Below are 13,500 nucleotides of genomic sequence, written 5' to 3'. Positions count from 1 at the left end.
TCTGCCTGCAGCTCCTCCCATAGACAGAGCAGGAGCTGCCGGCAAAGCGCACGGAAGAAGTGACATGTCACTTCTTAGAACGCAGCGCTTCGGCAGAAGCCGAAGCGCTGCGCTCTAAAACGCCACGTGCGCACGGCCCCTGCACAATCTCCATAGACTGTGCAGGGGACGCAGGACGCATGCAGTTATGCTGCGCTACAAAGCGCAGTGTAACTGCATGTATTTATGCAACGTGCGCACATAGCCTAAATGATGAAAGTCAAAGCAAATGACTACATAATAGACGTGCTACTGATATGAGAAACTCTCCTACATGTATTGTACTGTTCTTTCTTGTGGTTTTTAAGTGCAAAATATGCACAGAAAATCTGCAGTAAATCTGCCATGTCTGAGTGTAGCCTAAAAGATGTTATTAAATTAACAACGGGTTATTAGGAATTAATGGATTTTATCCTCCTCTCGTTCTCTCTCTCTCGTTCTCTCTCGTTCTCTCTCTGTCCCTCTCTCTGTCTCTCTCTCTCTCTGTGTGTCTCTCTCTCTCTCTCTCTCTCTCTCTCCCTCCCTCTCGTTCTCTCCCTCTCGTTCTCTCTCTCTTTCTCTCTCCCTCTCGTTCTCTCTCCCTCTCGTTCTCTCTCTCTTTCTCTCTCCCTCTCGTTCTCTCTCCCTCTCGTTCTCTCTCTCTTTCTCTCTCTCCCTCTTTCTCTCTCTCCCTCTTTCTCTCTCTCTCTCGTTCTCTCTCCCTCTCGTTCTCTCTCTCTCTCGTTCTCTCTCTCTCTCGTTCTCTCTCTCTCTCGTTCTCTCTCTCTCTCGTTCTCTCTCTCGTTCTCTCTCTCTCGTTCTCGTTCTCTCTCTCTCGTTCTCTCTCTCTCTCGTTCTTTCTCTCTCTCGTTCTCTCTCTCTCGTTCTCTCTCGTTCTCTCTCTCTCGTTCGTTCTCTCTCTCTCGTTCGTTCTCTCTCTCGTTCGTTCTCTCTCTCGTTCGTTCTCTCTCTCGTTCGTTCTCTCTCTCTCGTTCGTTCTCTCTCTCTCGTTCGTTCTCTCTCTCTCTCTCGTTCTCTCTCTCTCTCTCGTTCTCTCTCCCTCTTTCTCTCTCTCTCTCTCGTTCTCTCTCTCGTTCTCTCTCTCTCCCTCTCTCTCTCGTTCTCTCTCTCTCGTTCTCTCTCTCGTTCTTTCTCTCTCATTCTCTCTCGTTCGTTCTCTCTCTCTCGTTCTCTCTCTCGTTCTCTCTCTCTCTCGTTCTCTCTCTCTCTCTCGTTCGCTCTCTCGTTCGCTCTCTCTCTCGTTCGCTCTCTCTCTCGTTCGCTCTCTCTCTCGTTCGCTCTCTCTCGTTCGCTCTCTCTCTCGTTCGCACTCTCTCTCGTTCGCACTCTCTCTCGTTCGCTCTCTCTCTCGTTCGCACTCTCTCTCGTTCGCTCTCTCTCTCGTTCGCTCTCTCTCTCGTTCGCTCTCTCTCTCGTTCTCTCTCTCTCTCGTTCTCTCTCTCTCTCGTTCTCTCTCTCTCTCGTTCTCTCTCTCTCTCGTTCTCTCTCTCTCTCGTTCTCTCTCTCTCTCTCGTTCTCTCTCTCTCTCGTTCTCTCTCTCTCTCTCGTTCTCTCTCTCTCTCTCGTTCTCTCTCGTTCTCTCTCGTTCTCTCTCGTTCTCTCTCTCTCTCGTTCTCTCTCTCTCTCTCGTTCTCTCTCTCTCTCGTTCTCTCTCTCTCTCGTTCTCTCTCTCTCTCGTTCTCTCTCTCTCTCTCGCTTTCCCTCTCTCTCTCTCGCTTTCCCTCTCTCTCTCTCGCTTTCCCTCTCTCTCTCCTCTCGCTTTCCCTCTCTCTCTCTCTCGCTTTCCCTCTCTCTCTCTCTCGCTTTCCCCTCTCTCTCTCTCTCGCTTTCCCTCGCTTGCTCGCGCTCTCGTTCTCCCCCCCTCTCTTCTCCCCCCTCTCTTCTCCCCCCTCTCGTTCTCCCCCCTCTCGTCCCCCCCCTCGCCCCCCCGCCGTCCCCCCGTCGCCCCCCCGTCGTCCCCCCTCTTGTCTCCCCCCCCTCTTGTCTCCCCCCCTCTCGCCCCCCCCCTCTCGCCCCCCCCCCTCTCGCCCCCCCCCTCTCACCCCCCCTCTCGTCCCCCCCCCCTCTCGTCCCCCCCCTCTCGTCCCCCCCTCTCGTCCTCCCCCTCTCGTCCCCACCTCTCGTCCCCCCTCCCCTCTCGTTCTCCCCCTCCCCTCTCATTCTCCCCCCTCCCCTCTCGATCTCCGCCCTCCCCTCTCGATCTCCCCCCCCCTCTCGTCCCCCCCCTCGCCCCCCCCGCCGTCCCCCTCTCGTCTCCTTCTCGCCCCCCGTCGTCCCCCCTCTCGTCTCCTTCTCGCCCCCCCCGTCGTCCCCCCTCTTGTCTCCCCCCCTCTTGTCTCCCCCCCTCTTGTCTCCCCCCCCTCTCGCCCCCCCCTCTCGCCCCCCCCCCTCTCGCCCCCCCTCTCGTTCTCCCCTCTCGTCCCCCCCCTCTCGTCCCCCCCTCTCGTCCCCCCACCTCTCGTCCCCCCTCCCCTCTCGTTCTCCCCCTCCCCTCTCGATCTCCCCCCTCCCCTCTCGATCTCCCCCTCCCCTCTCGATCTCCCCCCTCCCCTCTCGATCTCCCCCCTCCCCTCTCGATCTCCCCCCTCCCCTCTCGATCTCCGCCCTCCCCTCTCGTTCTCCCCCCTCCCCTCTCGTTCTACCCCCTCCCCTCTCGTTCTACCCCCTCCCCTCTCGTTCTCCCCCCTCCCCTCTCGTTCTCCCCCCTCCCCCTCTCGTTCTCCCCCCCTCCCCTCTCGTTCTCCCCCCTCCCCTCTCGTTCTCCCCCCCTCCCTCTCGTTCTCCCCCCCTCCCCTCTCGTTCTCTCCCCCCCTCCCCTCTCGTTCTCTCCCCCCCTCCCCTCTCGTTCTCTCCCCCCCTCCCCTCTCGTTCTCTCCCCCCCTCCCCTCTCGTTCTCTCCCCCCCTCCCCTCTCGTTCTCTCCCCCCCCTCCCCTCTCGTTCTCTCCCCCCCTCCCCTCTCGTTCTCTCCCCCCTCCCCTCTCGTTCTCTCCCCCCTCCCCCTCTCGTTCTCTCCCCCCTCCCCTCTCGTTCTCTCCCCCCTCCCCTCTCGTTCTCTCCCCCCTCCCCTCTCGTTCTCTCCCCCCCTCCCCTCTCGTTCTCTCCCCCCCTCCCCTCTCGTTCTCTCCCCCCTCCCCTCTCGATCTCCGCCCTCCCCTCTCGATCTCCGCCCTCCCCTCTCGATCTCCGCCCTCCCCTCTCGATCTCCGCCCTCCCCTCTCGATCTCCGCCCTCCCCTCTCGATCTCCGCCCTCCCCTCTCGATCTCCCCCCTCCCCTCTCGATCTCCCCCCTCCCCTCTCGATCTCCCCCCTCTCGATCTCCCCCCTCCCCTCTCGTTCTCCCCCCCCTCCCCTCTCGTTCTCCCCCCCTCCCCTCTCGTTCTCCCCCCCTCCCCTCTCGTTCTCCCCCCCTCCCCTCTCGTTCTCCCCCCCCCTCCCCTCTCGTTCTCCCCCCCCTCCCCTCTCGTTCTCTCCCCCCTCCCCTCTCGTTCTCTCCCCCCCTCCCCTCTCGTTCTCTCCCCCCCCCTCCCCTCTCGTTCTCTCCCCCCCTCCCCTCTCGTTCTCTCCCCCCCCTCCCCTCTCGTTCTCTCCCCCCTCCCCTCTCGTTCTCTCCCCCCTCCCCTCTCGTTCTCTCCCCCCTCCCCTCTCGTTCTCTCCCCCCTCCCCTCTCGTTCTCTCCCCCCTCCCCTCTCGTTCTCTCCCCCCCTCCCCTCTCGTTCTCTCCCCCCTCCCCTCTCGTTCTCTCCCCCCCACCTCTCTCTTGTACCTCCCCTCTCGTTCTCTCCTCCCTCGTTCTTCCCCCATTGTCCCTCTGCCCTCCCTCTCTGTCGCGCCCTCCCTCTCTGTCGCGCCCTCCCTCTATGTCGCGCCCTTCCTCTCTGTCGCGCCCTTCCTCTCTGTCGCGCCCTCCCTCTCTGTCGCGCCCTCCCTCTCTGTCGCGCCCTCCCTCTCTGTCGCGCCCTCCCTCATGTTTCTCTGTCTTGCTCTCCTGACTATGTCTCTCTTTTCAGGTATGGGTTACCTGTGAACTTTCAGGCCATGCTGCTTCAGCCTAATAAGAAGACCATGAAGAAACTGCGGGAAGTCTTGTATGATTTGTACAAACACCTGGACAGCAGTGCGGCATCCATTATTGATGTGAGTAGCCCCAGATCTGTCACATCTACATAATCATTATGCCCTTATTTTGAGAGTCAGCGATTATTTCATGGACGTCAGTGGTACGGTGAGGACACGGTGTAGTGTTACCTGGGAAATGACGATGTCTTCTCTCCTGTCCTCACATCACTCGGGTATAGCCACAACACGAGCAGCATATGGTCTATGAAATCTTACCTGGGTAGATGAGTGATATCTCTGCTGCAGAATTGTCTTGTAATGTATTAATGAGGGATTTCAATAGTAATGAAAAAACAATCTTAATTTCTGAAATAAATTGGTCTTCAGATTCTGGCTCTCCGGCCACCATAAAACTACTACTCCTAGCTGGAAGTTGTAGTTCTACTGCAGAAACTGATATTTCAGTCGTCTCATCCAGACTACAAGGTCTATAAATGTTGAGAAGATGTAATCTAGTAGGGGTATCTTACATATGGCATCATCCATACAACCAGTGAAAATAAAGGGTCTTCTAGGAAGAAGAAAACCATAAAGGCATTTTCTTACGATAGACCATCAGACTTTGTTTATCGCTCAGACGTTTGGCTCCCTGCGTCGTTCCCTTAAGGCCACTTTACACACAACGACATCACTAACGAGATATCGTTGGGGGTCACAGAATTTGTGACGCACATCCGGCCTCGTTAGCGACGTCGTTGCGTGTGACGCCTACGAGCGACCACTAACGATCAAAAATACTCACCACATCGTTGATTGTTGACGCGTCGTTCACTTTCAAAATGTCGTTGATCTTCTGGGACGCAGGTTGTTCGTCGTTCTTGAGGCAGCACACATCGCTACGTGACACCCCCGGGAACGACGGTGGTGGGAGTGACCTTATGTGGCTACTCTTCTCCGCCCCTCCGCTTCTATTAGAGGCCCGCTGTGTGACGTCGCTGTGACGCCGAACGAACCGCTGCCGCCCACAGCGACGTCGTTAGGCAAATAAGTACGTGTGACGCGTACCTCCGATATTGTGTGCCACGGGCAGCGATTTGCCCGTAACGCACAAACGATGGGGGCGGGTGCTATCGCTAGTGATGTCGCAGCGTGTAAAGCGCACTTTAGGCTTTGAAAGCAGCTGCGGTGCTCGCGGTCAATGGAGGTCCTAGCAGTAAGACCCTCAGAAATCAACGTCTTATCACCTATCCTGTGGATTGTTAGTATCCTGCGATCTTGGAACTTCCCCTTGATTCCATCAAGGCACCTGGAAAATTAGGGTGCTGTATCTCCTTAGGGCCACGTTCCCCGATAGTTGCATTTTGCCTGTGGCAGGACACGTCTTGCTCATTAATGATCACACGCATTCTCGCTGATCTCTGTACAGAATAATTGGATTGTGTCCATACAGCTCTGCTGACCTGGCGGACACATCTGGCTCAGAGTCATATGAAGTTCATGTCTGAGATCTGTACTTTTACTCTGCACTAAAATACATGTTTACATTGGGCTTAAAATCATTCACAAAAGGTATGGATCACAGAACGTTCCGAAAACTCATCTGCTCCGTCACGAATTAAGATAAGTAACAGTACCTATATCTGAGGCGAGAGAACATTAGTGTCATTTTGCTTAAATGCTATGGACACCTTTGAGATGTAAAAAATGATTTTTACATAAGTGGATACCTTTAGGTAACAAAAATAGCAGTACTTTTAAGTTCAGATTCATTCATTCATTCATTCATTCATTCATATTCAGGCCCATGATTTACAGTTTGCAGCCTGATCCCATAGATTTTTTTTTTTTTTAATTTCTTGAAGGATTGCCTCTCCCTGCAATATAGGCTGGATATGAGGCCTGTACATCCCAGGGTGCTGAGGTTTTTTTGTAGCTCATATCTTCTACCCTGCAATTTCCTCGTTCCCTCTGTAAGATGAAATTTCTTGTCTGCACTGCAGATCTGTATACAATCATTCTACACTGCCTTCCGCTATCTATAACCCTGTGAGAAGGGAGGCGGGAGCAGGTAGCATCCATAAGGAGTTAGACACTACAGCATTAAAAGGGTAGTACATTTTTAATGAAGACCGTTTTCAAAAGTGCTTAATTTTGCATTTGGTACTCCAATTAACTAAAAAAAAAACAACAAACTTTATGTACGTGTACATAACCATACCTCAGACTCTACTGAATTCCACTGAAACAACTAGTAAGCATGTTCTCATCAAGGGTATTGTGAAGGAAGGTGAAACATCCCATCACCTACAATGCCTTGCGGAAGTATTCAGCCCCCTTGAATTTTTCAACATTTTCCCACATTTCAGGCTTCTAACATAAAGATAAAAATGTTAATGTTCTGGTGAAGAATCAACAACAAGTGGGACACAATTGTGAAGTTGAACGAAATTTATTGCATATTTTAAACTTTTTAAAAAATAAATAAAATTGGGGCATGCAATATTATTCGGCCCCTTTAAGTTAATACTATGTAGCGCCACCTTTTGCTGCGATTACAGCTGCAAGTCGCTTGGGGTATGTGTCTATCAGTTTTGCACATCGAGAGACTGAAATTCTTGCCCATTCTTCCTTTACAAACAGCTGGAGCTGAGTGAGGTTGGATGGAGAGCGTTTGTGAACAGCCGTTTTCAGCTCTTTCCACAGATTCTCGATTGGATTCAGGTCTGGACTGTGACTTGGCCATTCTAACACCTAAATACGTTTATTTGTGAACCATTCCATTGTATTTTTTGCTTTATGTTTGGGATCATTGTCTTGTTGTAAGACAAATCTCCGTCCCAGTCTCAGGTCTTTAGCAGACTCCATTTGGTTTTCTTGGTCCTGTATTTGGCTCCATCCTTCTTCCTATCAATTTTAACCATCTTCCCTGTCCCTGCTGAAGAAAAGCAAGCCCAAACCAAGATGCTGCCACCACCATGTTTGACAGTGGGGAGGGTGTGTTCAGGGTGATGATCTGTGTTGCTTTTACGCCAAACATATCGTTTGGCATTGTGCCAAAATATTTTGATTTTGGTTTCATCTGACCAGAGCACCTTCTTCCGCATGTTTGGTGTCTCCCAGGTGGCTTGTGGCAAACTTTAAACAACACTTTTTATGAATATCTTTGAGAAATGGCTTTCTTCTTGCCATTCTTCCATAAAGGCCAGATTTGTGCAGTGTACGACTGATTGTTGTCCTATGGACAGACCCTCCCACCTCAGCTGTAGATCTCTGCAGTTCATCCAGAGTTGATCATGGGCCTCTTGGCTACATCTCTGATCAGTCTTCTCCTTGTTTGAGATGAAAGTTTGGATGGACGGCCGGGTCTTGGTAGATTTGCAGTGGTATGATACTCATTCCATTTCAATATGATCGCTTGCACAGTGCTCCTTGGGATGTTTAAAGTTTTAGAAATCTTTTTGTAACCAAATACGGCTTTAAACTTCTCTGCAACAGTTTCACGGACCTGTCTGTTGTGTTCCTTGGTCTTCATGATGCTCTCTGTGCTTTAAACTGAACGCTGAGACTATCACAGAGCAGGTGCATTTATACGGAGACTTGATTACACACAGGGGATTATATTTATCATCATCAGTCATTTAGGACAACATTGGATCATTCAGAGATCCTCAATGAACTTCTGGAGTGAGTTTGCTGCACTGAAAGTAAAGGGGCCGAATAATATTGCACGGCCAACTTCTCAGTTTATTCTTTTTTAAAAAAGTTTAAAATAAGCAATAAATTTCGTTCAACTTCACAATTGTGTCCCACTTGTTGATTCTTCACCATAACATTAACATTTTTATCTTTATGTTTGAAGCCTGAAATGTGGGAAAAGGTTGAAAAATTCAAGGGGGCTGAATACTTTCTCAAGGCACTGTATTGTAAATGGGGGATCCTATGTTTTCTACTGTAAATAGAAGTGTGGCCTTTTATAGTAATCCTGTCTGTGATGATAATGAGACTGCTGAAAATTAATCTGTACAGAATAAGAATAATCTGACTCTTGGAACGGTTGCAAACTGTAGATCAGTGGTTTGAAAGTGCAGACTGAAAAAATAATGCTACTTTCACTTAGAGGGGTTTTACGCTTTCAGGAAATCTTCATTCCCAGGCACAGCTCAGTTGAAAAAAAACAAACGAAAAAAGCGCTCTAAACTTGCCACCCCCCCAGTCAACCAATGAGTCTCCATGGCTTCTTTTGGTGTCTGGAATTGGCTGGGGCACCTACATCGTATTATCAACGTGGCAGCCAATTAGTGGCTCTGAGCGGGGTGTTCTGGCTGAGCTCACAGATTAGCGCAGCAGCCATTACTAGACACTGTAACAGCTGCGTAGACTCGCCAGGAGGTGGTGTATAGCGTTTTTTGGTTTTCTAATTATATCAAAATGCGCTGGAGGCGGGGGTGATGATTTACTGAATGGGGACAGCTCCTTTATGAAGAAATTGCATTTCTTTTTCTGGCTGCGGTTTCATTCATTTTCAGACCCCCATGATGTGCAGTTTGCACCTGTTCCCTGTGTTACTACTTTTCTCATGTGGATTTGCCTCTTCCGGTAATACAGGCTGTATGTGAGGCCTGTGTGTAACTTAAGGGACCGCTGACTTAACTAGCTCTCAAGTATCTGCAGAGCTTAATTCCTGGAGCGATTTCTCCTTCTCTAATCCATAATGGGTGTGGAGACACGGGGCTCAGTGGGTGCTCTCGTCCGCTGGCCTGGCCGCCTTTAGAAAAACAGCATGGCCCAGGGCTCATCCCAACTGAACGCCGACCTCCTTAACCGTGGGTGGAACACTACTCAGACAACACAGGATGAGGGAATCACAATGTTAATACTTCATTGGATACCCAAACGATTAACGGCACATAGCACATAACCAGCAAAACCACAAAATGTAACCGGCAACAGTTTCTCACCCTTTCGCTGGCTCACCAGGGATTAGAATGTTCGTGCCTCAGAGCTTCCAGGGCTACTTACTCCAATTCAGCAGCACCCCGCTTTTGGCGGGCACTCACCGAGAATGGAATAACGCCAGATTTAGGAAGCTGTCTGAGGACCCTAAAGCCTGTAGTCAGGTGACTGGATTGTCCCAAGCTGGATTCCTTCCTTAGGTAGACCTTGATAGCTCAGCCGAATCCTTGCATTCGATGTTGAAGTCCATGTAGTATTATAATCCAGGTTCAGTTATGGCTTGCCAAATCGTATCCGCAGGTCCTAGATTGGTATCATGTAGCAAGAGTCTCTGGACAGTCCTCCTTCTTATACCCTTGAGCTCTCCATTCAGACCATTGGGGTCTTCACGATTGGTGGATAAGACTGGGCTCTTATTGGCTAGATTTCAAGACGAATACAAAATATCCCTAGTAGTAATGGTAGCATGGCAGAGAGAAGGGAGAGACAGCTAAGTTTACATTGCATTTAGAAATACAATGGGAGGTTCGCATAATTGAGTTGTCTGGGTGTCTGGCCTTCATTGGCTAAGGCAATTACATGAGTCAACAAGAACTGTAAAGCTGGGTTCACACTAAGCGACAGCGACAACGACGTCGCTGTTACGTCACCATTTTCTGTGATGTAACAGCGACCTTGTAAGTCGCTGTTATGATCGCTGCTTAGCTGTCAAACACAGCAGAAGCAGCGATCATAACGTCGCTACATGTGCAGAGAGCAGGGAGCCGCGCTTAGCGCTGGCTCCTTGCTCTCCTAGGTACAGTACACATCGGGTTAATTAACCCGATGTGTGCTGCAGCTACATGTCACAGTGCAGAGAGCAGGGAGCCGCGCGCACTGCTTAGCGCTGGCTCCTGGCTCTCCTTGCTACAGTATACATCGGGTTAATTAAAGGGAACCTGTCAGCAGAAATTTCCCCTAAAACCTAACAGATTCCCCCTCTGCAGCTCCTGGGCTGCATTCTAGAAAGGTCCCTGTTATTATTGTGCCCCCTTTCTGACCAAAAAAAAGAGTTTATAAAGAGGTACCTTTTTGGCTTCGGATTCTATAAATGTGACACGGGGGCGGGCAGCCTGATGGCCGTTATTCTGCCCCCTGGTCCTGTATGCCGCCCCCATCGCTGATTTCCATACTTTTGGACTCCGCCCACTGCTCCAGCCATCCCCGCGCATGCCCAGTGCCAGTCTCACGGGACTGAGCAGTGTGACCGCTGGTGACGTGTGCGCAGACAAGTGATTATGGGCGGGACTGTGACTGTTATCAGCAAGTACCCGCCCATAATCTCGTGAGCGCGCAAACCTCTCCAGCGGTCCCACTGTGCTCAGTGTAGATGCTAGACTGTATGGGCTGCTTCCAGGGATGACGTCTCTTTGTCACGTGATAGTATTTTGAACACGCCCCTATCACGTGACAAAGGGACGTCATCCCTGGAAGCAGCCCATACAGTCTAGCATCTACACTGAGCACAGTGGGACCGCTGGAGAGGTTTGCGCGCTCACGAGATTATGGGCGGGTACTTGCTGATAACAGTCACAGTCCCGCCCATAATCACTTGTCTGCGCACACGTCACCAGCGGTCACACTGCTCAGTCCCGTGAGACTGGCACTGGGCATGCGCGGGGATGGCTGGAGCAGTGGGCGGCGTCCAAAAGTATGGAAATCAGCGATGGGGGCGGCATACAGGACCAGGGGGCAGAATAACGGCCATCAGGCTGCCCGCCCCCGTGTCACATTTATAGAATCCGAAGCCAAAAAGGTACCTCTTTATAAACTCTTTTTTTTGGTCAGAAAGGGGGCACAATAATAACAGGGACCTTTCTAGAATGCAGCCCAGGAGCTGCAGAGGGGGAATCTGTTAGGTTTAAGGCTATGTGCGCACTTACCGGATTTTTCGCGGATTTTGCTGCGGATTTGCTGCATGTTTCGCTGCAGAAAATGTTCATAACATCTCTGCAGTGAATCACCAGCAAATCCTATGGAGAAAAAAAATCCTGTGCGCACTGGGCGGAATTTGACAGCTGCGTGTTTTGCTGCGGAAATCCCGCAGCAAAAACAAGTGCATGTCACTTCTTTTCCGCACATCGCTGCGGGATTTTACTCCATTGACTCAATGTTAATCATGAAATCCCGCAGGGAATAACGCAGGCAGCAAATTCTGTGCGGTTCACTGCGTTTTGCTGCGTTATTCCCTGCGGTATTTCGCGGTTTACCTCCGGTAATGTACATCACTTGCTTGCGGTTTTGCAGGGAAGTGATGTCATTACAGGAAGAGGAAGCCGTGCAGAGTAAACACACACAGATCACACACACACAGATCACAGACATAGATCACATAGACACAGACACATAGAACACACATAGAAAGCAAACGGAAATATAGAAAAAAAAGAACGTGGGCTCCGCTGCATATTTACCTTCCAGCCGAGGTAAGCACACAGCGGCGGGCCGGTATTCTCAGGCTGGGGAGGGAGAGGGGCAGGAGTAATGTCCCCCGCCTCACTCCCCCTCCGGCAGCCGAGAAAATCAGCCGCAGCTGTCCCGGCACTGTCGCATGCAATATGCGGCACTGCCGGAGTGTCCTCGGCTCTTCTTGCCACCGTGTAGCAGTGGTGGCAAGGTAATACAAGGGGTTAATAGTGATGGGGGACCACCACCATTAACTCCAGGCTTGATCATGGCAGCGTCTATGTGACAGCTGACATGATCAACCCGTAAGTAAAGTGAAAAAACACAGACACAGAAAAATCCTTTATTTTAAATAAAACAAACAAGCCTCGTTCACCAGTTTATTAACCCCTCCCGCACCAAAGCTCCGGCGTAATCCACACAGCTCCGACTCCGGCGTCCTGCACTGCTGACATCCAGCCGCGATGTGTCACAGACACAGGCTGAATGCAGCAGACAGGAGAGGTAATTATCGGTCATTTCCCACGGCCGGTAATGTGAACTCACTGCCGACCGTGGGAAATGCAGCGATCTGTCCTCTATCTATCCCTCTATCTATCTATCCCTCTATCTGTCTGTCTATCTATCCCTCTATCTATTCTTCTGTCTATCTATCTACTCAGAATTAAATGACTTTTTTTTTTTTTTTTCCAATGTGCTTAATTGCAGTGAATGCAATAAAGCACATCCCAACCCGCACGCGGCAAAACCGCGGCAATACCGCGAACAATACCGCGGTAAAACCGCGGCAAACCGCGGCAAACCGCATGCGGTTTTCGGGTGCGGTTTCCCGCGGTTTTTTACCGCGAGTGCGGTAATCTTTGAGAGGATGCGGAATTTTCTCAAGAAAATTCCATTTCCCAGTGCGCACAGAGCCTTAGGGGAAATTTCTGCTGACAGGTTCCCTTTAATCTCTTGTCTATAAACAAACTATCTTCATGTCTGGCTGAATTTTAAGAAATTTAACCCATGCTAGGCACTGCTTAAAAACCCATGTCGTCACAATGGGTTTCTTATCTCCTGTGCAGAGACCCTGATAAGTGTGTGTTTTCCAGTTCCCTGTTCGTTCTGACCCTGCTTCCATCTCTTCTAGGCTCCCATGGATATACCCGGGTTAAACCTCAGCCAGCAGGAATACTACCCCTACGTCTACTACAAGATTGACTGCAATTTGCTGGAATTTAAGTAAAGGAAAACCTGGTATCTGTGTTATTGGAGCAGAGATGAGTTTGAAGTACAGTGATTCTCCTATCTACCTACCCTGTGCTTGCTTCTCACGCCTGTACCCAGGATGACCCTCTTGCCCCTGCCCTTAGTCGTCCTTTTTGACACTTGATTTTGTTTCCTTTTAAAGATTAGTCGGTAGATATTGTCGCTTTTAATCAGTTATTTAATGTCCACCCAGCAAATAAGAGTCTATTTATAAAGAGGTTTATTTAAGGCTGGCATTGCCGCGTGGCCCGGAGATGTAGACGTCATCATTCCTCATTCGTACGGTGATTCCTCTCGTCAGCGCTGCTCGTAGCTAGATCCTGTTTACAAGGGGCGATGGTGTAATTGTTTTATACCATTCCATTCACTGTATTTAGTCCATAGTGTTTAAATGTGGAGTTGTGATGTAAAGTGTATGTAATATTTAATGTATGTGCTTTCTGTATATTTGATAAAGATCTACAGCACTGTCGGCGCACACACAAGGAAAAGAAAATTAAACATACCTGTACAAATGCTCACGTGTCCAGATTGTTTTCTTACCGCTATCTCATTGCAAAGATGTGAGATTGCTTTGTGATCGTGTGACTCCAACGTTTGAGGAACATCATTCATCCGGACATCCTTTTTAATTCTTGGCAGAATGTCGCTATTTAATTAAAGATGGCAACAAAAAGAGGAATCAATATCCTCCAAAAATTAAGCATTACTTACAGCAAAGAAGGGCAGCAGTTGTACATCGCCCAGGCTAAAA

General features: G+C 50.2%; 1 protein-coding gene across 1 annotated transcript in view; it reads left to right on the top strand.

Annotated features, from left to right (window-relative positions):
* ATP6V1C1 (ATPase H+ transporting V1 subunit C1) overlaps positions 1-13,262 on the top strand; it is a 91,141-nt gene extending 77,879 nt beyond the window's left edge. Inside the window, exons 12-13 of the mRNA XM_075353028.1 lie at positions 4,049-4,175; positions 12,628-13,262. Of these exons, the coding sequence (XP_075209143.1) occupies positions 4,049-4,175; positions 12,628-12,723 (223 nt within the window). The 3' untranslated portion in view covers positions 12,724-13,262. The remainder of the gene's footprint in view (positions 1-4,048; positions 4,176-12,627) is intronic.
* The last annotated feature ends 238 nt before the right edge of the window (positions 13,263-13,500 follow it).

Source organism: Anomaloglossus baeobatrachus, chromosome 6 (assembly GCF_048569485.1).
Source record: "Anomaloglossus baeobatrachus isolate aAnoBae1 chromosome 6, aAnoBae1.hap1, whole genome shotgun sequence".
Lineage (NCBI taxonomy): Eukaryota > Metazoa > Chordata > Amphibia > Anura > Aromobatidae > Anomaloglossus > Anomaloglossus baeobatrachus.
Note: the sequence above shows the minus strand (reverse complement) of the source record. Positions and strands in the feature narration are given on the sequence as shown.